At 45.8% G+C, this 24911-nt stretch overlaps 1 protein-coding gene across 1 annotated transcript; it reads right to left on the bottom strand.

The window, feature by feature from the left end:
- Window positions 1–1022: 1022 nt before the first annotated feature.
- Window positions 1023–24911, bottom strand: LOC109460127 (myosin-3). The gene is made up of 39 exons (XM_074319656.1): window positions 24708–24911; window positions 22844–22987; window positions 22220–22376; window positions 21697–21724; window positions 21211–21319; window positions 19816–19908; window positions 19038–19101; window positions 18858–18956; window positions 17760–17863; window positions 17540–17678; window positions 16994–17112; window positions 16759–16908; window positions 15886–16056; window positions 15478–15784; window positions 15288–15358; window positions 14640–14727; window positions 14438–14555; window positions 13932–14055; window positions 13706–13842; window positions 13369–13624; window positions 12935–13177; window positions 12669–12845; window positions 12413–12558; window positions 12243–12333; window positions 11440–11829; window positions 11210–11336; window positions 10019–10137; window positions 9648–9844; window positions 9125–9308; window positions 8280–8445; window positions 7863–7987; window positions 4037–4345; window positions 3725–3928; window positions 3522–3647; window positions 2441–2611; window positions 2242–2346; window positions 1971–2066; window positions 1725–1862; window positions 1023–1170 (listed from the first exon to the last, which is right to left on the bottom strand). Exons 1-39 carry the CDS (start codon window positions 24909–24911, stop codon window positions 1144–1146), a joined length of 5823 nt encoding a protein of 1940 aa, XP_074175757.1. The 3' UTR covers window positions 1023–1143.

Here is a 24911-nt window from a genome sequence, read left to right as displayed (position 1 = left end):
CAGATTTGTTCTCATTGCTGTGATTTCCTCTCAGTGACAGACAGCCACCCCCAGAACACATGCCACATTTCAGTCATAGTTTTGCCATGAAGTATTGAAAGCAAGTCAAAGAAACATGGTCCTTGAGACAGAATTATCTGAAACCACTCATAGGCCAAATCTGACATCATAAGTGTCCTCTTTTCTATAAATGACAAACCCAGGAGCTCCTAGATTCAATGTTGGGTGTTGAAGAGAACTCCCCTGGGTCTTTAATTCCCGTGGAGTCAAAGTGGTTCTCTCCTAATCATCTAGAATCAGATAAAGAAGGGAACTTGACAACTATGTCTGATAAGTTTAATTATGATAACAAACAAATAATTCCAGGTTAAAAGATGCTATTTCCAGTAGCCGATCAGCCAGATAGTTAATTCTGACTTTCTGCCGTAGTTTCTCTTTTAAGGTAAAGACAGGTTTACCCTGGGTAAGGAGTGAGATGTCTTTGTTGTGTGGCTTTGAAATAGTGTAGACTGAGCCAAAGACTCAGTGGTAGATTTACACTGAACTCCTGGAGAGAGCAGATGCTATTTTATTCCTCTGTGTATTCCTAAGAGTTAGCACAGTGCTTGCCTAGAGCACTGCCCAATGAACTTTCCAGAGGATCCCTGATAGAATATGTGTCTGTGGGGGGGGGTGCGGTGGGGGGTGAGGGTGGGAACTGTCCCTTACCTTATAAACCTATCCATCTTGAGGTGGGGTTTTCCAAACCAAACCTTTGCGTTTCCCTCATCATATTGAGAGATGACAAACTCCCCCTCCTCCCCCTCCCTCCCCAAAGCTGTGGTTAACCTAGTATTTTTTCTTTCTGATCTAATCTCAAGTTTTAACCAAAAGCAACCTCTCCCTATCCCCACAGAACACACACCAAGTGAATTTATCAAGCCACCTGCTTACCGAGATTTCAACATTAGGCATTAAAAATCACCAATGAATCATTTCCCCACAGGGAATAAGAAAACAAATACAACGAACCAGCCCCAAACTGAAAACAAAGCAAAGTTTATTGCATGTGAAAAGCAGTCATATGGAAATTAAGTAAAATGGTCAGGAACCATGAAAATATACATTTTGCATATTCTCTGTCCTGTTCCAGAAGAAGATCACTCACTCTTCACTCTCATGGACCACCATCTGCAAAGAACATAGGGTTTTCAGTTATGTCACATGGCAGAGACACATTTCCTCCTGCTCCCTCTCCTGGTTGGCGTCAGAGAGGTGCTTGCTTATGTATTTCAGTAGGACACAGGATAGCTTTTGGACCTCCGGAGAATACACGATTGCATACATGGAGGAACTCAGCCCATAGCGAGAGAAACTAGCCCTCGGAGAGAACTAGCCCCATACACTGGGACTTCCTACCTACAGGTATCTTGTATAATAATAGTAACTGAAGACAATGCCAGCAGAGGGCACTTGAAAGATCTCGGTGGGAAAACGTTCATTCCTTTTCAGGATGGTGTTTAAGTCTTATTGCAACATAAGACCTGGGTTCTAGAGGGGCTCTTCTCAGCTAACCGACCTTCAGCAAATCCTTTCCCTTCCTGAGTCCAAGATTGACCAGTTCTAAAGTTGGGGGTTCTCTAAGGTTCCTTCCAGCTCAAAAATGTCGACATCACAGTGGGTTCTTCCAGGTCATCTAGCGCACGTCTGCTGCTCTCCATTTGGTGCCAGTAGGAACCACCTACCCTGCTAGAGGTGAAGTCTCGGGTCTTAGCACGAAGCTTATTGACTTGAGATTCTGCAATATCAGCGCGTTCCTCAGCCTCCTCGAGCTCATGCTGAGCTTTTCGGAATTTGGTGAGATGAGCGTTGGCTTGTTCGTCCTAAAACAAAAGAGCCCGGGCAGGTAAGATCAACGTGCACCTCTCTCAGAGCTCAGTGCGAGAAACCGACCAGGCTGCTGGTCTAAAATCACAAACATGTGTACTTACAGCCTCCTCTGCCTGCCTCTTATAGGACTTGACTTTTACTTGAAGTTTATCCACCAGATCCTGTAATCTCAGCACATTCTTCCTGTCCTCTTCACTCTAAAAATGAGAGCATGGGAATGTAACTAGAAGAGGGGGCAGAGTTGAATGAGGTCCGGTCATTTTTCTAGGGCTGAAGTGTGTCTTTTTTTTATTCTGGAGAGAGAACCCAGGGTGGTGGTTGCCCTTTACGGGGGGGAAAAGAAAAAAATGCCTCTCCGGTTTTTTCACTTACCTGGTAAGTTAACTCCTTGACACGCCGCTCATACTTCCTCAGGCCCTTTACAGACTCAGTGTTCTTCTTTTGCTCCCCTTCCAGCTCAAACTCCAGCTCTCGGATCTGGGAGACATGGTGGGGAAATTAGTGTGGGGCTGTAGCCCCAACGGGGGAAGTCAGAAAACTCTGCATATGCTGGGATTCTTCCTGCAAGTACCCGTGTCTCCAGTTTCTGGATCTGCTTCTTCCCGCCCTTCAGGGCCAGCTGCTCAGCCTCGTCCAGACGGTGCTGCAGGTCCTTCACCGTCTGCTCCAGGTTCTTCTTCATCCGCTCCAGGTGGGCGCTGGTGTCCTGCTCCTTCTTCAGCTCCTCAGCCATCATGGCCGCCTGAAAAGCAAATCATGCCCACTGAGATGCAGGCGAAGATCAAGTGCCTTGGAACCAGCAAAACTTGGGTACTCAGAGGACCAGAGCCAGGCTGAAGGAAAAGGACAGTAGGTAAGATGATGGAACCCGTTCTGCCACAAGGGAATATGAGAAGGGCTACACCAGGTATATCAAAGAACCTAAGAAACGAAACCTTCAAGGACTGGATGGGAAATGATTTCTTCCTTTTCTTAACCTGGCCTCCTTGGGACCTTCGCCCACCTCAAGGAAATTCTTTCTTTCATTATCACTAGGATCACCAATATATTTTTGCAAAGGACCCAGAGACTTAGAAAAGACTGATCTGATACCTAGCATCACAGGTTTGGAGATAGTGAGATTAAGAGAAGGCCTCTAGAGAATTAGGGTATGCGTGTACCCGCAAGAGAGCAAAACAGTTGCAACATAATGTTCTCCTTCAGGCAGCAGATGGCGCTGTGGCTGCAGGGAGAAGGCCTCTGAGACCCACAAAAATTAGGTGGTGGTGGAAACCACGCTGGCTTCTTGTGAGGTGAAATTTGGTGGCATATTGACATCTGAAGTCTCATTTTTATATTTGGAATAAGTCATATGTTGAAGGAAAGAAAGTATACCTCCTCATGAGCATAAGAGACAAAATACAATCCCTTCCGGTCTTTTTTTTTTTTCTATGCTCCCTTATTTCTTATACCTACCTTTTAAATGTGCAAGAGAGGACATGCTGAGTTTGAGGGAGGTGGGCAGTGGTTTTGGAGCAGAATGTACACCATGTGTGTCCCCAGGGAGGCCCTATCCTGTCTAATGGGAGCAGTTGCAGGGTTGGGAGAGGGCAGGGGTCTTTAATGAAACACAGCCTGGGCAGCCTAATGGGAGCAAAAAGGAAGAGCCTTACATCCGTGATGGCCTTCTTTGCTTTCTCTTCGGCATTCCTTGCATCCCTGCTGGCATCTTCCACCTCGCTCTGGAGCTGCATGAGGTCTGTCTCCAGCTTCTTCTTAGTGTGGATGAGGCTAGTGTTCTAGGGCCAGAGGAACAGATGTTACCCAGGCAGATCTGAGGTGGAAAGCTCTCTCCTCTGCTGCCCCCTTCCCTCACCTGGGTGTGCAGCAGCTGCACTCTCTCGTTGGAATCCAGGAGCTCCTGTTCGGCCAGTTTCCTGCTCCTCTCTGTCTGCTCCAGAGATGCCCGCAGCTCCTCCACCTCGGCTTGCAGCAGGGTGGCTCTGCGCTCCACCATGGCCAGCTGCTCCTTCAGGTCCTCCTGGCCCCGGAGGGCGTCATCCAGGTGGAGCTGGGTATCCTAGCCAGTGGAAAAAGGAAAAGTCTAGTTGAAGTTGAGGCATTAGGGGCATACGCCTAGTTGAGTCTTTGTGGACAGGAGAGGTTGCCCACCCGGGAGCTCTCAGACCTTCAGCTGTCCCTGGACACTCCTGAGGTGTCTGAGGGTCTCTGCAGCCTGGCGGTTGGCGTGGCTCAGCTGGATCTCAATTTCATTCAGATCCCCCTCCATCTTCTTCTTGATCCTGATGGCTTCATTCCTGCTCCGCACCTCTGCGTCCAGGGCACTCTGCATTGTTTCCACCGTTCTCTGGTAGTTCCTCTTCAGCTGCTCGATCTCTTCATCTTTCTCAGCCATCTTTCTGTCGATTTCTGACTTCACTTGTGTCAATTCCAGCTGGATTCGGAGGATCTTGGCCTCTTCATGCTCAAGGGCGGCCTTTAGAGGACAAATAAAATAGTAAATAGTGTCAGTAATGGTATAGAGCCTGCTATACTGCCCTTTAGGGTTTCAGTGGAATATTCGTAACTCTAACTCTACAATTCAAAACGATCTTAAAAAAAGAAATCCCTAATTTATCTTCAGTGCAGAAATAAAATCTGACTCATTGCTTTTGTTTTAACAATAATAACATTTAAATGATCTATTTCTTAGGTGTGTAAGGCACTTTATGGATAGTTTAAATCCATCTAAGATTTTGTAAAATCTTGTTTTTAGACCTATTTTAGTGTAATGCTTTTCTCCAATAAGTTCAAGACAAGTCACAGTAATATCTCGTTGAACCTCATAGTTATGTTATTTCATAGGAAAGGAGCAGGTTTTAGGGCTGTGATTTTACAGGGGCAAAAATTAAGACACAGAGTGGGGCCAGCTAGCCTCCTGGGGGGAGCTCCGCCATAAATGTGTCTGTTCCTGCCTCTGCCTCCCCCCCCCCCCCCAGCATTCTGCTCACCTCTGCTTCCTCAAGAGCCAGCTGGATATCAGCCTTTTCCAGCTCAATCTGCTTTCTTGATTTCTCCAGTTCATGGATGGTTTTACCACTTTCAGCAATTTGTTCTGTGAGATCTGCTATCTCCTCTGCAAATAAATAATTTTTGATTACATTTGAACACCTCTGCACAGGTTTCCAGGCATGGTAAGCATCAGCTAGATTCTTTTTAACTAGTTTATTATAATTCTAAGGATGCTGTTTCCTAGAGATAAGATATTGCCTAGAGAGAAACTCAAAAATAACCCTTTAGATGATGAACACTTTCTGTGCATGCATTAACAGACGTCTGTGTAAGGATTGAGCCTGAAGTCACGCCCACTCCAGCATACACTCTAGCAATAGTGTGAAGGAGATTTCAGATGGTGTTGAACTGCTTACGCTCTAAGTTCTTATTTTCTCGTTTCACAGTTTCAAGTTGATCTAAGGCTTCTTCATAGGCATTTTTCAGTTTGAAGAGTTCAGTGCTCAAGGAACGGGATTCCTTCAGAGATGCCTCCAGCTCTGCCTGGCTCTCCTCACACTTTGTTTTCCATTCAGCTAGCACCTAGAACACCGGGATGGAAGACATCTCCATTTATTAGCTCTTCTCCTCCAAGCTTCTAATTAAATATAACCATTAAGGTAAATCCTCTTAGACTTGGATCTGTGCTCGGCAGTTTCTCTTGCCTAGTTCCTTGTTCTTGATTATTGGACAAACCAAGATTTCATTCTACAAATTTACTCAAGATCAATAATTGATCAGTAACAATTATTTCTCCAAAAAGCAAATGGATTCCTTTGAGAAGGAACTAGCTGGGCATAATTGCCCTTTTCTTAATATGAAAATGGCCCTGCATTTTTAAATATTTCATTAAAACTTTGGTTCAAATCAACCTATCTGCCATACTGACAGGGGCTTCCAAAAAGCTTCTCAATGGGACCCAAGTTAGATTCCCACATGCCAGTTGCCCAGAGAGACCAGCAGTATGGGGGAAGAAAAATGTTTGAGGCTGAATAACATTGTGGCAATGCGTTTGTCTCCACTGACAGTGTTTGAAAGGAACTTCTACCCCCATCCCATCCTCATTTCGTTTTGGGAAACTACAGCTCAGTGAAGTTCAGGGACTTGCCCAAGGTCACACTGCTAGTGGTGCAAGGTCAGGACTGGGACCCAGGCTCTCCCTTCCATGACTACAAGGCACTCCACACATGGCAGTGTTTAGCTAGCACGGAGTTGACCCCACACCTTGTCAAAGTTCCTCTGCTTCTTGTCCAGAGCGGCGGACAGTGAGTTGGCTCTTTCCACATCAACCATCAGATCCTCAACCTCTCCTTGCAGCCTCTGCTTTGTCTTCTCCAAGGAAGCACATTTCGCATTCACTGCCTCAACCTGTTCCTCGGAATCTTGAAGGCGCTGAGCAAGTCTTTTCCTTGGAGAATATGAAAGAGAAGCAGATGCTATTTAAGTTTCAATCCTTTGTGATTCAAGCACCCATTTGCTTTCATAAGCTCAGGAGAATTTCCTAGCTGCTAAAAATCAGTGATCAACAACCTTCCATGTCTCTAATCAAGATTGAAGTTGTTTGTCTGAAGGAAATGTGCTAGGCCAGGTCCCTCCAGTGGCACAGCACTGCATTAAAAGATAGATGAGATGAGGAAACATCTAGTAACAAAAAAAAATTCATTCCCAAGCAGTTCTAAAGTCAATGCCCTCTATCATATAATCATTTAAAGGTTCAAGTTCTTCTGAAGTTAAATAGAGCTACGCACTTGGCCTCCTCCAGCTCCTCCGTCCGCTGGATGGCGTCCGTCTCGTACTTGGTCCTCCACTGGGCCACCTCTGAGTTGGCCTTGGACAGGACCCGCTGCAGCTCGGCCTTGGCCTCTGTCTCCTCCTCATACTGCTCCCGCAGCAGGTCACAGTCATGCCGGGCCGACTGCAGTGCGTGGGCCAGGGCGTTCTTCGCCTGAAAAAGTCAAGAAAGATGAGAGTCCCCACGGGATTAATGTGATAATGCCATGTGCATGATACTATCCATGTATGTGCTTGCTATCATCACCTACTGAATAAAGTTGCCCTGTTTTTCCTGCAGGTGGTACTTGAAAATTAGAGCAAGGAAGCACTTCTTCAGGGGATGTACCTTGCTCTCTTCCTCTAACTGCCTCTTGAGCTCTTCTATTTGCTGGGTAAACGCTTGCTTGCTCCTGGAAAGTTGGGATACTATGCTTTCCTTTTCTTCCAGTTGACGACTCAGCTCACCTGTGTCCAGAAGGAAATGTTTTCATTTTATTAATTCACCCATTCATTCATTCACCAAGTTTTTACTGTGTGTAAAACACTGTGCTAAGATCTTGAGAGAGAGTAAATTATAAGGTGTGGTCCTTTCTTTGGGGTGAAGGGATGAGTCCATAAAAGGAAACTGAAAGCACAACCTGATAAGTATTGTAAACTATTAGAAATACGGAGTGACTTTTGTCAGGAAAGCCCATTGAGAACAACTGTCAATTTAAACATTATCAGAAACAGCTATATACTGCCCTTTAGGGTTTCAGTGGAATATTCGTAACTCTAACTCTACAATTCAAAACGATCTTAAAAAAAGAAATCCCTAATTTATCTTCAGTGCAGAAATAAAATCTGACTCATTGCTTTTGTTTTAACAATAATAACATTTAAATGATCTATTTCTTAGGTGTGTAAGGCACTTTATGGATAGTTTAAATCCATCTAAGATTTTGTAAAATCTTGTTTTTAGACCTATTTTAGTGTAATGCTTTTCTCCAATAAGTTCAAGACAAGTCACAGTAATATCTCGTTGAACCTCATAGTTATGTTATTTCATAGGAAAGGAGCAGGTTTTAGGGCTGTGATTTTACAGGGGCAAAAATTAAGACACAGAGTGGGGCCAGCTAGCCTCCTGGGGGGAGCTCCGCCATGATGTGTCTGTTCCTGCCTCTGCCTCGCCCCCCTAGCATTCTGCTCACCTCTGCTTCCTCAAGAGCCAGCTGGATATCAGCCTTTTCCAGCTCAATCTGCTTTCTTGATTTCTCCAGTTCATGGATGGTTTTACCACTTTCAGCAATTTGTTCTGTGAGATCTGCTATCTCCTCTGCAAAGAAATAATTTTTGATTACATTTGAACACCTCTGCACAGGTTTCCAGGCATGGTAAGCATCAGCTAGATTCTTTTTAACTAGTTTATTATAATTCTAAGGATGCTGTTTCCTAGAGATAAGATATTGCCTAGAGAGAGACTCAAAAATAACCCTTTAGATGATGAACACTTTCTGTGCACGCATTAACAGACGTATGTGTAAGGATTGAGCCTGAAGTCACGCCCACTCCAGCATACATTCTAGCAATAGTGTGAAGGAGATTTCAGATGGTGTTGAACTGCTTACGCTCTAAGTTCTTATTTTCTCGTTTCACAGTTTCAAGTTGATCTAAGGCTTCTTCATAGGCATTTTTCAGTTTGAAGAGTTCAGTGCTCAAGGAACGGGATTCCTTCAGAGATGCCTCCAGCTCTGCCTGGCTCTCCTCACACTTTGTTTTCCATTCAGCTAGCACCTAGAACACCGGGATGGAAGACATCTCCATTTATTAGCTCTTCTCCTCCAAGCTTCTAATTAAATATAACCATTAAGGTAAATCCTCTTAGACTTGGATCTGTGCTCGGCAGTTTCTCTTGCCTAGTTCCTTGTTCTTGATTATTGGACAAACCAAGATTTCATTCTACAAATTTACTCAAGAACAATAATTGATCAGTAACAATTATTTCTCCAAAAAGCAAATGGATCCTTTGAGAAGGAACTAGCTGGGCATAATTGCCCTTTTCTTAATATGAAAATGGCCCTGCATTTTTAAATATTTCATTAAAACTTTGGTTCAAATCAACCTATCTGCCATACTGACAGGGGCTTCCAAAAAGCTTCTCAATGGGACCCAAGTTAGATTCCCACATGCCAGTTGCCCAGACAGACCAGCAGTATGGGGGAAGAAAAATGTTTGAGGCTGAATAACATTGTGGCAATGCATTTGTCTCCACTGACGGTGTTTGAAAGGAACTTCTACCCCATCCCATCCTCATTTCGTTTTGGGAAACTACAGCTCAGTGAAGTTCAGGGACTTGCCCAAGGTCACACTGCTAGTGGGGCAAGGTCAGGACTGGGACCCAGGCTCTCCCTTCCATGACTACAAGGCACTCCACACATGGCGGTGTTTAGCTAGCACGGAGTTGACCCCACACCTTGTCAAAGTTCCTCTGCTTCTTGTCCAGAGCAGCGGACAGTGAGTTGGCTCTTTCCACATCAACCATCAGATCCTCAACCTCTCCTTGCAGCCTCTGCTTTGTCTTCTCCAAGGAAGCACATTTCGCATTCACTGCCTCAACCTGTTCCTCGGAATCTTGAAGGCGCTGAGCAAGTCTTTTCCTTGGAGAATATGAAAGAGAAGCAGATGCTATTTAAGTTTCAATCCTTTGTGATTCAAGCACCCATTTGCTTTCATAAGCTCAGGAGAATTTCCTAGCTGCTAAAAATCAGTGATCAACAACCTTCCATGTCTCTAATCAAGATTGAAGTTGTTTGTCTTAAGGAAATGTGCTAGGCCAGGTCCCTCCAGTGGCACAGCACTGCATTAAAAGATAGATAAGGTGCAGAAAAATCTAGTAACAAAAAAAATTCATTCCCAAGCAGTTCTAAAGTCAATGCCCTCTATCATATAATCATTTAAGGGTTCAAGTTCTTCTGAAGTTAAATAGAGTTATGCACTTGGCCTCCTCCAGCTCCTCTGTGCGCTGGATGGCGTCTGTCTCGTATTTGGTCCTCCACTGGGCAACCTCGCTGTTGGCCTTGGACAGCGCCCTCTGCATCTCAGCTTTGGCTTCCTGCTCCTCCTCATACTGTTCCCGCAGCAGGTCACAGTCGTGGCGGGCGGACTGCAGGGCGTGGGCCAGGGCGTTCTTGGCCTGAAAAAGTCAAGAAAGACGAGAGTCCCCACGGGATTAATGTGATAATGCCATGTGCATGATACTATCCATGTATGTGCTTGCTATCATCACCTACTGAATAAAGTTGCCCTGTTTTTCCTGCAGGTGGTACTTGAAAATTAGAGCAAGGAAGCACTTCTTCAGGGGATGTACCTTGCTCTCTTCCTCTAACTGCCTCTTGAGCTCTTCTATTTGCTGGGTAAACGCTTGCTTGCTCCTGGAAAGTTGGGATACTATGCTTTCCTTTTCTTCCAGTTGACGACTCAGCTCACCTGTGTCCAGAAGGAAATGTTTTCATTTTATTAATCCACCCATTCATTCATTCACCAAGTTTTTACTGTGTGTAAAACACTGTGCTACGATCTTGGGAGAGAGTAAATTATAAGGTGTGGTCCTTTCTTCGGGGTGAAGGGATGAGTCCATAAAAAGGGAACTGAAAGCACAACCTGATAAGTATTGTAAACTATTAGAAATACGGAGTGACTTTTGTCAGGAAAGCCCATTGAGAACAACTGTCAATTTAAACATTATCAGAAACAGCTAAAAACTCCCATCAGACCTTTCAGGGGCTGGTATTTCCAGCTGTTTGTCAATTTGTCATTAAGGGAAATACTGTTTTCTCAAGGACTCAATATCTCTAATAATTTGAAGGTAAACTCTTGGGTGAATATGTTAAGTTCAGGTTCATATGCTTATATGAAAGTAAGAGAAAAAAGGAGGGGTTGAGAGGCTTACGGACTCTTTGTAATCCCAAAAGTATTTTAGAAGTGGCAGCTACCTGCTTTTCTTCATTGTCTTGGTTGTGTCTGCTATCAAAGGATTGAGTCACCTGTGATGATTGGCTGCAGGCCCAGTACTAGGTGGAGCCACATTTTCTAGGTGAAAGCCGCAAATAATGTTCCCCAGTATTTTTATTACACACCAAGAGCCTACACAACTTAGCCATGTTCTTTATTGTCTTGATTGCAGACAATCTGAAAACACTTCATTTCACTTAACTGCGGACAACCTGGATTGAGGTGCAGCAAGAAGTAGAAAGGCCATGGGGCTTGATTTCCAATCCCATTTCTGCCATGTAGACTCTTGTTGATGCCAGGTCATATTAATTTTGAAAGTGTGTGAACCAAGTGATATTTTGAGTCCCTTCTTTTTCTGGTCTACTTCTCTCTCTTTTGTTTTTGCTGAACTCTCAATGTTTTCCTCCTTCAGGATAATTTGACTGGCTGTACGGTAGGTTATTCCAACTGCTTTTCCCCCCAACAAATACCGCCCTTTAGTTTTGACCCGTTGCCCCTTTTAGGTGTCCGTGAGGTTGGTTGCCCCTTCCCATTTCCCATCGCTCACCAGCCTCAGTCTGCAGACGAGACTTCTGCGTCGTCAGCTCACTCATGCTCCTCTGAATTTCCTCATTCTTGCCCCTGGCCTCACTTAACTGATCCTCCAGAGTTCGGCATATTTTTTCCAGATTTGCCTAAAGGATTGCAAAGGAGGAGAAAATTAAGTCAGCGTGAAGATCTGAATGACTAACGAGGTCTCTTTAATAGAAAGCGTTGGGCCCCATCCAACCCAAGTACCTTCGATTTTGACACACTCTCCACGTTGCTGGAGAGATCGTCGATCTCCAACTTGAACTCGCTCTTCTCCTTCTCCAGCTTCTGCTTGACCCTCTGCAGGTTGTCTATCTGCTCCCCGAGCTCAGCGACGCTGTCCGCGTGCTTCTTCCTCAGGGCGGCCACGGTGGCTTCGTGCTGCAGGGTGGCCTCCTCCAGGTCCCTGCGCAGTTTCAGGAACTCAGCCTCCCTCTTCTTGTTCAGTTCTATCTGGGTGGAGGTGACGCCTCCGGCCTCCTCCAGCCTCTCGCTCAGCTCCTCCAGTTCCCGGGCATAGTCGCTGCGCTGTTTCTCTGCCTTTGCTCGAGTGGCTCTCTCCGCCTCAATCTCTTCTTCCAGCTCCTCAATTCGAGCCTGTAGAGGGCAGCCAATCAACCCCGGAGTGACTATCTCTGCATGTCAAGAACAGGCTAGTGTCCATTCCCATTAGACAAACCAATTCTGGAACTTCTCCAAGAGAAATATGAATGTTGCTCATTTCCTTTCATATGAGCTTTCCCTGCTCCATCATGGTCATTCCCCTGCAGTGACCAACCCAGGATATTGTCCGTTCAACTAAACGTTGGCTCAAAATACTTCAATTATGTATTTTATTTAAAATTATGGAAAAATTACCCATCACTGCTGTGTCAGCCTAGCAGAAAGGAAACCACTGAGGCAGGCAGACCCATGCTGCTGTTCCCTTGCTCTAAGTGGTTTACAGCACACAGCACCCAGCCCACTGTGAGGGACCCACACGTAAAAGAAAAATCCCAAACTCCTCCTACCTGCAGCTCTTTGATTTTCTTCTGAAACTGGAGACCCAGAGTCTGCTCATCTTCCACTTTGCTTTGCAGTTGACAATATTCAAAATCCTTCCTGTGAAGGGAAATGTAGGATGTGTGAAGGCAAAGTACTCAGTAATATGCAAATCGAAATCAGTGGTTTTAGTGCGTACTTCTTGAGCCTTTCATCCAGCTGTTGTTTATCATTCTCCAGATCTAAGATAGACTCGTGGGCAAGCTTCAAGTCTCCCTCAAGCTTCCTTTTGTTCCTTTCCAGGTCTACACGGAGCTTCTTCTCTTGTTCTAGGGAACTTTCCAGCTGCAAAAAGCACCATTTCCTCTTGAGAACAAATGCTTTGCACCAGAGGTTTCTTGGGGGCTCTTCAAACCCTGAAGTTCTAGGACTGCCAGTTAGCAGTATTTACTTACATCATCGACCTGCTGTTCCAGTTTGCCCTTGATTTTACTCAAAGAATTGACTTTGTCCTCTTCAGCTTGCAGGTCATCCAGGGTCTGCTGGTGGGCCTCTTGGAGGGCCTTCTTCTCCTTGGTTAGCTTTGCAATTGTTTCATCCAACCCAGCGAGTTCCTCAGTAAGGTTTTTAACCTAAGAAGAAGCCATAAGCAATGATAAGAGGAGATACAGTACGGTTTACAATGACTACATCAAGCTGGAAAGACACTGAAAGAGAGTACCTTGTTCTCTGTGGCATGCTTTTCCTTTTCAACCTTGGCTAATGTCAGCTCAAGGTCATCGATGTCTTTCTTGAGCTCTGAACATTCATCCTCCAGTTTCCTCTTCTTGGCCGTCAGCTCAGCATTGATCTCTTCCTCATCTTCAGCTCTCTCAGTCACCTCCTTGATTTTAGCCTCAAGCTGGAATTTCGCTTTGATCAGTTGATCACATCTTTCCTCGGCATCCAATAAGTTTTCACTTTCCTTTAAAAAAAGAATCGTGATTTCATGTTTTCCTTTAATGAGATAAACGTTATGACATTCCAGTATTTGTCATATATGAGGTTCTTTATGAAACACCCCAACTAAAAAGCAGAAATCCCACCAAAACTCTATTTTCCTAAATAATCAAATCTAGAAGGAAAGTGGGGGGAAAAAGATTTCTAAACACATACAGCTTGTACTTGGAGTTGCAGGTCATTCTTCTCTTGCACTAGAGTCACCAATTTTTCCTCCAACTCCTTCCGTTTTGCCTCTGACTTGGCAAGTTCATCTTTGGTTTTCTGAAACTCTTCCTTCATGGTGGCCATCTCCTTCTCGGTCTCTGCGCTCTTCAGCAGGGGCTTGATCTTGAAGAAGAGTTTCATCCAGGGCCAGTGCTTCACATTCATGAATGAGCGGATGTTGTACTGGATGCAGAAGATGGACTCCCTAAAAACACAATATCAGTTATTTCTGAGAGACTCCCACTTCTCCCAAACTGCTCATGTTTGGACAAAGACCCTGCTCAACCTTCTCTGCACCATCTTCTGGAATTCCACACGCATGAGAAACCCTCTGCACACAGCTTGTGTTCGGGTGATCAGTTTGGCCAGGCGGTCATCGCGCATCTCTTCCAAGGTCCCCAACAAGCCAGCCTTGAAAAACACCTTAGAGGGAAGAAGGATGATGTGAGTCAGGTTTCTGGAGAAGTCTAAAAGGGTCTAAAGGCCAGCAGCTGTCAGCACTGACGCATTACCTTGGTGTGTCCAAATTTGTACTGAGTGTGGTCAATATCAATGGATGCCAACAGCTTTTCACAAGCTTTCTTGCTGTCAATGAATTGTCCCTCAGGGATTGCACTGGCATTCAACACTCGGTATCTGCCATTGTGGACACAGAAACAATCAGAGACTATTAGCAAAAACACAAACCTGGGAGACCATCCAATTCAGGTTGCTTTTCCTATAAGCAAGAAAGCTCAGGTCCAGAGAGTGACAGAAACTTGCCCATAATCACACTGCTAGATAATGGCCTAGAATCTAGATCTCTTAAGTCTCAAGCCAGGCATTTTTCTGCCATGTATGTATCAGATAAGCTTCTGAGAAAACATGGAAGAAAGAAGTATGTATACCTTGGCCACGTCATTTTACATGGAAGTCCATAATCCTGTTGAAATGAGTCTTTTCATCAGTATTTCTCTGTCTCAAATTCTAGTATTTGCACATCTCGTCAAGAATCACATAGAACATTTTTATGACACACCTTTGTTTAAAATCCCCGTAGAGAATCCGGTTTGGGAACCCTTTCCTGCAGATACGGATTCCTTCCAGGACACCATTACAGCGTAGCTGATGAAGGACAAGGCTATGTTCCATAGCCCCTGAGAACAGAAGCAAGAAACATCAGCTTTACACAGAATTTCTTAAAAACTGACCACCATCTAGAGAGCCAACAGGTGTCTTACCTGGGGTTTTGGTTTCGTTGGGAATTATACAGCGCACAAAGTGAGGGTGAGTCGTTCTTAAATTTGACATCAGCTTGTTCAGGTTTTCCTAAAAGAAAAAGACTAAGTTTGCTAGCCTACTGTAAGCTTTTTATAAACACAGAGATATGTTGTAATGAAAAATAAGACATATGTTTTAAACCTATGAATTCTAAAGAATGATGGAATTATTTAAGTCTTTTCATAGTCCTACAGCTGGAGGAGTAGGCAAATAACTTATATAGTAGTCTTTTGCTGCACAGTGAGCCAGAGACTAACCAAGCACAAAATGTCCTCTGAAATCAACTCAAGAATGTATCCAGCCCCACTGGGAGAATGAGATGCTATTGCCTATGTCCTTCAGGCAAGTCAGAGAGCTTGTGCTGAGGACACACCTCCCAGGCCAGCCAACTCAGCTAGTGGCACTACAAAGTGATAACGACAGCCTAGTCCTACATTTGTTAGACCCCCTTTGTGTATCATCACACCATCACTCAACTTCACTAAGTGACAGTAACCAGATTAAGACCACATTATTCTTCTTGAATAAACCAAGTTTAGAATCCCTCCATTGCTCATTGGGAGGTGACTTAAACCAACTACAAGCAAATAAACTTGTGTTTTTCTTACCCTGAAAAGGGCAGAGACAGTTTGGAAGGAAGAACCCTTCTTCTTGGCAACTTTCTTCTTTCCGCTGTCAGCTGAAAGAAATAAAAGACAGATAGTGCGTGCTGTTAGCAGATCTATACGGATGTTTTGGTCCTGTGGACTGAATGGAGGGAGAAAGCGTGACTACGAGGTATTCCACGGAGTCTGTTACCATCTGTGGTGGCAAAAGTGGCGTAGAGGTGCGCCAGGAGCCTGTTGGAAGACTTCTGGTACAGCCCGACGACCGTCTCGTTCAGGGGGTCCTTGTTCTTCTCCAGCCAGCCCGAGACGCTATAGTCCACGGTGCCCGCATAATGCACCAGCGAGAAGTGGGCCTCAGCCTTGCCTTTGACCACCTTGGGCTTCTGGAAGTTGCTGGACTTGCCCAGGTGCTGGTCGTACAGCTTGTTCTTGAAGGAGGTGTCTGTGGCCTTGGGGAACATGCACTCCTCTTCCAGGATGGAGAAGATGCCCATTGGCTAGATGAGGCAAGGCAAAATGCAGGTGGGGAAAATGTGAGCTGCAGTGATGAGCGACAGAGTATATGTGGAGAGGAGATTGGATGGATAGAATAGGATACCTTCTCGATGAGCTCGATGCAGGCAGCCAGGTCCATCCCAAAATCGATGAACGTCCACTCGATGCCTTCCTTCTTGTACTCCTCCTGCTCCAGCACGAACATGTGGTGGTTGAAAAACTGTTGCAGTTTCTCGTTGGTGAAGTTGATGCACAGCTGCTCCAGGCTGTTATACTAACACCAAAATATAATGGTCGCACGAAAAGTTAGACTTTTCGTCAAAATCAAAGGCGCACCAACCTTCCTCCTCATTGCTCAGGCTCTAGGCAGCTCATTTATGTTTTCAGACATGCTCATATTCTTCAAGGCCCAGCTCAGATCATATCTCCTCCTTGGAGTCTTCTCTGAACTTCCAACAAGAAGGTGTTACCCCCTCTCCTGAGTTTCCTTTGTCTGGGCCTCTCCTATGCACTGAATAATATACAATACTTCTTATCTTCCTCTATAGACTACAAGCTCATCTTTTGTTCACCCACATGTCGTATACCGGGTAGACCCCAAATACACAATTTGATGAATGATGATATGCTTCTAACCCAGAACCAATAGGATATTTACACAAAATATTGTATGATTGGCTTATTATCAAATTCTCTATATGCCTGGCTCTCCCTAAGTCAATAATTGCATTTGATTTATTTTTTTTATTCATTGGACAATATCTTTAAAATTGCGCTTGACACAAGTCTCTTTCTCTCTTAAAATAATACAGACCCTCCCACATCTCTTCTACCTGATCCACCCTCCATCTAGTTTTCCCACAAGGGGTGATGCTTTGATATGTTGGCCCCCTTGACATCTTCCCCCTATAGGGTCATGAAAACCAGTCCCCCCCATACAAAGCCACATGAAAGCATGAATATAAGCACCACAAACCTCAAAGATCTCAAAGCCTGCAATGTCCAAAACGCCAATGAAGTGTTGCCTTGGAAGCTTCGTATCCAGTTGCTGGTTGATACGGGTGACCATCCACAGGAACAACTTTTCATAAACTGATTTGGAAAGGGCATTCACAGCATGGTGCACCTGTTGGGAAAGATCAGCTGATGGGTCTGAAAGCAGTGGCCACTGTGTACCTGCATTGCTTCTTAGCCTTGAAGCAGATGCTTACCTGGTCCACAGTTTGACCTTTGGTGACATACTCATTCCCAACTTTCACTCTGGGGAAGCACAACGCTTTCAGGAGGTCTGAAGAGTTCAGGCCCATTAGATAGGCTGTCTTGTCAGCCACTGGTAAGAAAAGAGAGACGATCACAAGGGGAAAGCCCTAATGCTTGGCAAAGTAGAACCACTTTGAAAATCACCCAGATGTTGCAAGGCTTAGCTCAGTTTATCTCAGTGTGTTTTACATTCCATATCTCTAAACTGCTTACATGCAGCCAATGGAAGTTAAGTCACTCAGAGAATATGCTATATTTTGTGAGAAGGCAGGATTGGGTTCCAGAAAGCCCTGGTCACTTCTCTTTGCAGCTGAAATAGAACCATTCTAGTGATTCAGCAAACACGGGTGGTAGCAGTGCCTACAGGCATCTGAGCCCCAGAGAGGTTCACGTCTCCGGGTGGAAGAAGGATTAATCACTTTCAAAAGAGGCAACAAACAACCTCAGTTGAACAACCCCTCAACTTTGGCTTATACCCCATTGCGGTGATTTTCTACCTTCGGTGCCGTCTGGCTCTGCCTGCTCCTCTCGCTGCTTCTGCTTGAACTTCATGTTCCCATAATGCATCACAGCTCCCGTCAGCTTGTAGAGTCCAGATTTCTCTTCTGGGGTGAAGCCCAAGATGTCAATGGCACTCTGGCATTGAGAGGACAGCACGTCACTCAGTTGACCCCAATGACCGAGGAGGAGCACCCCTCATGTTTCAGTTCTACTTACATCTGTAGCCAAGAGCTCTTCAGCATCATCAATGCTGGCCACCAGGATTTCACCCTGGCTGATGAAGGGGTAGTCGTAGGGGTTGGTTGTAATAAGCAGCAGCTCTGAAATGACGAATAAAAGAGGTCACAGAGATGCAAAGAAAGCATCCACCCAGTGGATTTGAACTCCTGTGTTCTGGGCTGAGACTTTCACTGTTGGAGCCCATGTGGAATTTAGACTTAGAACTCCCTGTTAAACAGATACTCAGGCTGTGAATGAACAAGTCCAGGAAAGACTGTGTAGCCCACCTATGTGATGTAGGTTAAGGAGCCCTAGAGAGAATACAGTATTTAAATTCTCTTGCTTTGCAAGCAAAAGGTGCACATTGATGCAGGTTCAGAAAAGGTTTCCCATCCAAGTACTAACCAGGCCCGACCCTGCTTAGCGTCCGAGACCAGACGAGATCGGGCGCGTTCAGGGTGGTATGGCCGTAGACCAGAAAAGGTAATAGGGGAACTGTATGAGTGTGGGTCGGGACAAGAGCCCACACTGAGGGAAACATAGGTTGTTGGGTATAACACCATAGTTTTCCCAAAGCCTGTTGAAAAGCTGCAGCCTATTTCCAGGCTTCGGACAAGAAGACTGAGCAAACACAGCCAAAGGGCAAAGAAGACCATGGACAGGAGGCCTCCGTTAAGTGCAGAACAAAGGAAGGACAGGGTGACTATCCGCAGGATGGATTATTCATCTGATTTTGCATTGGCCTCACAGCGTTTGGTGAAAGGTTGGTTTCCGTATCAGAACACAAGGGGGCGCTAAAGGACAATTAAATGCTTAGTTGTTCAAAGGGTTTTTTTTGTTTGTTTTGTTTTTTATAAACCAGTGCTGAATTCAGTAGCAGTCGAATCTTGTTGCTGTCAATTGGATTCTTTTGTTTGTCTGTTTGTTTTTGTTTTTAATTGGTATGTCACTGTGCATTCAGCCACATTCCATTTCTACAGCAAACTCCCTGTTGGCTGTCAAGGCCCCTACACATAGGTAGGAGCAGCTCTCCGTGGTCCAGTGATATTAGAGCTGAAATGCCTAAAAGACCAACCCCACTGGGGACTTCCTCACCTATGAGCTCAGGCTTCTTGTTTGAAAGTATCTGGTAGAAGATGTGGTAACTTCTCTCAGCCTTCAGCTGGAAGGTCACTCTTGATTTCTCCAGCAGATCTATGAACACAAATACAGGACTGTTTTCCAAACCGCTTCCCACCACCCTGAGACATCATCTGATCCCAATAATCTACTTACAAGTTTCAATATCTGCAGAGGCCAACTTCCCAGTGGTACCGAAATGGATTCGGATGAACTTGCCCTGTTGGGGAGAGACCAGCGTCTACCATGGCTCCAGATGTTTCTACTAGTCTCCTGGGTCATGTGAACAGGAGCTTTATTTTCCTATAGTTTGAAATTACGCATGTCCTCCTCTCTCTCCCTTCTTCTTTGTCCAGTTTGATGTGCCTCCCTTTTTTCCATCCCCCTTTTCCCACAATGTTTCCAACCTGCACTACCCCATCCAATCAAACAAAGTAAGGGAATGATTGTTTTCAAGATGCAAATCAAACCTATCACTTCCCGGCTTATAGAATCATTCATTACTTTGTGAATAAAATCTAAACTGCTTCTCATGCTCCTACCTGCTCCTATGTGACCGAGTCTCTTTCTGCCTCTTCCCTCACTTCAGGGCACGCCTCCTTGCCCACTTGCTGCAGCCACTCCAACCCTCTTTAGATCCGGTGACTAGACCAGGCCCTCCCCCACTTCAGAGACTGTACACTTGCTTTGCCCTTTGTCCTTCTTCATCCTGCAGATCTTGGGGTTCACAGGCCAGTCCAGTGAGAGGCCTTCCCTGCCAACCTTGTCTACAGGAGACCCTGGCCCCATTTACTCTATCACACGCCCGATTTATTATCGGAAAGTTTCTTGTTGATTTGCTTCCTTCTTGCATTTTCTATTCCCACTGCACTGTGACCTCCGTGAGGACAGGAGGCGCCAGAGAAAATCCCAGCGGTCCTGAACTCAGACTCACAAAGCGGGAGGAGTTGTCATTCCTCACGGTCTTGGCGTTCCCGAAGGCCTCCAGCAACGGGTTGGCGCTGATGATCTGATCTTCCAGAGTCCCCTGATGTGTGAAATCAAGGGAGAAAGAAGCCACGGCATGAGGGTAAGCAACGCTCCAAGCTCTGCAGTCCTGCCTGCCCTTGCTGCTTGGCTGTCGATGGCCCAGCCAGTCCCTCCCTCCCTCCCTTTCCAGGTGGAGAATCAACCAAATCACCAGCGCGTCACGCTCAAAACACTTTGGCCATTTTGTTTTCTTTAGCTATAGTTGAGTGCCTTGCCTTAAAATTCCTTTAATGAGGGGGGTGAGGATGAGGGAGGAGGGGAAGGGATTAGACAGCATACAGTGGTAACTACATTATTGCCACAGGGCAATGAAAGACAGTTTGGGGAATATAATCGATAATGTTGTAAAGATTTTGTAGGGTGTCAGATGGGCACATGTCTTATTAGGGAGACCACTTCATGGACAGTGTAGATGCTTGACCCCTGCACTGTACACCTGAAGCTGAATAATATTGTATATCAACTATCATTTTATATATATATATATATATATATATATATATATATATATATATATAATATGGAGTACCGCATGGGGAGATAGTCAATGGAATTGTAACAGCTGTATACGATGCCAGAGGGGCAATAGATTGGGGGAGGGGGTTATCACTTTGTCAGGGAGAAATGTCTAACTATGACATTGTTTTGTATACCTGAAACTAATAAAAACAAAAAATTCTTTTAATGCCTCATTCAATTCCTTGATTCTCCAGTAGTTAGGGTGTCTGTATTCACTTCAAACTGTTGTAATATTTTCATTTAGTAAGGCAAGTACAGAGGGTACCAAAAAAATGTATACATATTTTGAGAAAGGAAAACTGGATTAAAATTGTAATACTCAATATATATGAATAACAAAAGATGAATACAAGTCACGTTTGACTTCTGCAATTACAAGAGGTGCTCTAAGTGGTTACCATCAGTGTCCAGACACTTCTGATTATGATGAACTACTGCTTGAGCAACATTGACTAAAGTGTCCACTTGTACACATTTTTTTGGCACCCTGGTACATGCTGCAGTTCTCTCAAATTGGTGTGTGTGATTCTGCCATAAAAGAAGAAGCTCTCTGAGCTGCTCCCAAATTAACCTTTCTTAGTTAAGCCATAGAGCCTTATTTTCCAGAAAAATGACAGGATCTGGTCCTGTACGATCAACCACACACTGGGTTGTTGAAGATAACTGGCTGTCCTTCAAGATTTCAAATCCTGGCCTGCTCTCCTTTCCCTTTGCCCCTTCCTTTGGAAGTTAAGACAAAGGTTAGAAGTCAGAGCAAAGCGAGCCTTCCTCCTCTCCATACCTTCATTTTGGAGTCCTTCTTCTTGGCGAGGTCTCCAGTAGCTGCAATTGTTGCAAAGTACTGGATGACCCTCTTGGTGTTCACAGTCTTCCCTGCCCCGGATTCTCCGCTATTTGGAACGATCACGAGAGAGAGAGAAAGAAACACATTCTGTGAGTATACAGAGGCTCCCCAGGATGTCACACAGAGGCCTGGACATACTCTGAGCCACATCAGATACACACCTACCAAAACAAAAGTGAGAGACCATGCAGACAGGCAGAGACCTGAGGGAAGACTCCACCGCTGAGCTGACCCAAGGATGGGTAACGCCAGCTTCTGAGGCCTTCCACATACCTTCTTGCCCATCCCTAAATCTATTTTTTCAGTATAGATTTTTTTCTAAATACTTTCTAACAAACAGAATACAGCAAGTGGCACCTTTGCCTCCTGCACTGGGGACCAGGAGCCACAGCTATGAAACTGCTCTACCCCTTGGATACTTACGTGATCAGAATGGACTGGTTTTCACGATCTGCAAGAGGAAAAAAATAAAACAGCGTTGATGGCAATATAAAAAGAGCTTCCCAGTTCTACCCCATTTCTCAAGCAGTCAGAGTTCAGTGCACAATTCTTCTTCCCTCCAATACTGTTTAGTCCTAGGTGGGAGCTTGAGAATGAGGCTCAGAGAGGTTAAGCCCTATTTAAAACCAGCCAGTGGCTTGCCACCAGTCAGTGGTTCCTGATCATATTAGCTTGAACCATATGAAATTTTCAATATTGGTTTTGGCCTACAAAAATGTCAGTTTCATATGGTTTAACCAATACGGACATTAGTGCAAACTCCTCATCAAGGCCTCAAGGCCCTGAGAGATCTGGCCTCTTATTGCCTCTTTAAGCACCTTTTCCTTCCTCTCCTTTGTGTGGAGGTCACAGGCCAGATGGGGCAGATCCGGGGCCACAGGGCAGCTCTCCTGGGCCCTGTCCAGTGCCTGCCCCACCACTCCAGGCGTCCTCCTTGCAAACCTACCAGTCAGCATGAACTGATACGCGTTGTCAGAGATGGAGAAGATGTGGGGCGGGGCCTCCTGGCGCTTTTTGCCTCGGTAGCCATCCACCACCTCGGGGTTGTACACCGGCAGCCACTTGTAGGGGTTGACGGTGACACAGAAGAGGCCCGAGTAGGTCTGGGGGAGGGTAACAAATACATATGTATGTGTGTGCATGTAAATATAAAACCTTTTGCCTTTATTATTTTTTTTCTTACTTTTCTTCACAATAAACTAGTAAAGGGGGGAAGATGTAATTTCTATTCATAGGTGAGGCAAGGAAGGCTCAGAGAAAAGTGTAGCCGGCCTTCCCACAGCTGGTAGGTGACAAGGCTGAGACCCAGAGCGGGCTTTCCTACCTTCTGTGCTCACTCTTCCTCCTCCCCGCCCTCCTTCTTTCAGCCTGTCTTCTTCCTACCCTATTTATCCCTTGCTTTCTCATCTTCTAGCTTTCTCTTCCCCCTTTCTTCTTTTCCCCCATTTCCCCTCTTTTGCTCAACAGCTTAGTCAAGCACTGATCTTTCAACATCCGATCACCCACACAGGCATCTCGGCCCCAGCCCCATCCAATGCTCCAAGAAACCACCGCCAGTGTCAGCACCCACGTAGATCATCCAGGAGGTGTAGCGGTCCTTGAGGTTATACAGCACGGCGGGCTCGTTCAGGTGCGTCAGCATCGCCATGTCCTCGATCCGGTCGAACTTGGGTGGGTTCATCGCATACACATCCTCTGGTTTGACCACCACGGTCTGAAAGGGAAGAGGTTCAGTGCTTACCCACCATTCTCTGTGCGGTTTGCCCTCTGTAGACATCTGTCCCCCAGCAAGAGGCTTGTGAACCGAGATTAGAAGGGGCAACGCATTAGAGAAAATGCCCATTTAACAGCAAGGTTGCAGGCAGCTTGCGATGGTGGTGATACAATGTGATTTGTTTCTGTCATGCAGGGCTTTTGTGTTTTCCTTCTCCAATGGGCCTGAGGTGAGGGAAAGGTGACAGAAAAAAGGAAAGAGGATCTCTGTGGGTGGATGCGGGAGATGGTACAGGACGGAAACCAGAGGAACCTTCTAGCTCAGGAACAAGAACTGGACCACAACTCTGCTCCCCCAGCTGATGAGCTTGTTCTTATCTACTCAGAGAATGGCATGTCCATGGGTGTCCCTGAGGCAGGGACAGAAGAGAAGGTGGGAGGTGGCACTGGATTAGCAGGCTGGCACCCAGAGTTACCCACACTCAGAGCTCTCGTGCCTCTTCACCACCCTCCCGCACATGCTTATGAATGAGAACCAAGCCCCACCTCACCCCGCCCCGCCTTTCTGGGGTCAGAGGGTTACACACCAGGTAAGGGGGCCATGAGGCAGAGCAGGGCTCCAGGAACTGACAAGTGTGCTTGTACTTCCCTTGAGAGGAAAAGCCCCAATGCCCTCAGGATTCCTCAAGCACAGAAGGTGTGAGCTTGGCTTCCTCTCCCCTGCTCGGCCCTCAACTCCTTCCTCTCTGAGACTTCCTTTGAAGATGAATCATTGCCCTGGTCCCATCTTTGGACAAGGCGGGTGGGAAACCTGCCTTTCCCTGCCTTCAAGCAGAGATTCACTTAAACCACCTGTGCAGCCAGCCCTCCTTGGGCGTAGTCTAGATGGTCTTAGACTGTCATCCATTACGTTTAGCTTCTGTCTTCCCTGCTGGTTTGTAAGCCCATTCTTAGCCCTGTTATTTGAAATATACAGAGAGCCATGCCCTGGCAGGGCCAATACTTGATGGCACTGAAGGTCAGTTTTCCTGGCCTTTTTCCTTCACACCCAACCTGGGTGCAGACACCTGGGAAAGCTAGACACTTTTCTCTTTCCCATTTCCTTTTCCTCTCTTCTTCTTTTTTTTTTTTTTTTAATTTTTCTTGGGACATTCCAGATTCTTCTGGTCTAGATTCCAGAAAGTAGCAAAGTCCAGAATTCCTCCTAGCTCTCCCACAATGGCCCACTGCAGGCTACACTGCTTGTGGCCTTCACGATATGAGATGGCTGCCATTTCACATTGAATATTTAACGAACGAGGGTCCCGTACTCACTCTCCTTACTTCCTCAGAAAGCTGGCTACTGCTAGAAGCATTCGGGGAAAACCTAGGCTACCAAAAGAGAGTGTTCTAGAAGAGGTCTTCCTACTGTTCAACCTCCAGCTCCACACCCTCGGGAAGCACAGAGCCAGTCCCCTCTGACCTGGAGCAACACGACATGACAGAAGCACCTGAACACTCATTGCTCTGACCAGACACAATCAGATTCCTCTCCTACCCTGCAACCTGATGCCAGAATTCACGGTGCTTTCTCCAAGGACACCGGGGAAAGCTAAACAGAGACCCTGTGAGAGGCAGTGCAGTGCCAGAGCCACATCGGGAAGTGGCTGGGGAGGGGCGGAGGCAGGGACTGGGCAGCGCTAGGAGCAGACAGAGGGCCGGTCGGTGAGGACGAGGCTTACCCGGTTATCTTCAGTTTCCACCGTGACCTTCCCGTCCTGGGTACTCTTAATTTTCCCCTTGGCGTATTCTTCCTTTGCGTCGACCACAAAGCAGTAGGTTTTGGCATCAAAGGGCTGGTTCTGAGCCTCGATCCTCTCCTTTTCCGACTTCCGGAGGAAAGGAGCGGCTATGCCGAACACTTCCATTTCCGTGTCACTACTCAT

This window comes from Rhinolophus sinicus, linkage group LG15 (genome assembly GCF_036562045.2).
Source record: "Rhinolophus sinicus isolate RSC01 linkage group LG15, ASM3656204v1, whole genome shotgun sequence".
NCBI classification, from domain to species: domain Eukaryota; kingdom Metazoa; phylum Chordata; class Mammalia; order Chiroptera; family Rhinolophidae; genus Rhinolophus; species Rhinolophus sinicus.
The sequence above is the reverse complement of the archived record's forward strand: the minus strand, read 5'-3'. Positions and strand labels throughout refer to the sequence as shown.

Bases quoted from the DNA above. Each gene is read 5' to 3' on its own strand.
- LOC109460127 (XM_074319656.1), bottom strand. From the start codon at position 24,911: ATGAGTAGTGACACGGAAATGGAAGTGTTCGGCATAGCCGCTCCTTTC. The intron at 14,056-14,437 runs GTGTGTCATAAA...CCACAATGGCAG, and splicing joins TACGGGGATTTTAAACAAAG to ATACCGAGTGTTGAATGCCA. The intron at 9,309-9,647 runs GTGCATAACTCT...ATATTCTCCAAG, and splicing joins GAGGAGCTGGAGGAGGCCAA to GAAAAGACTTGCTCAGCGCC.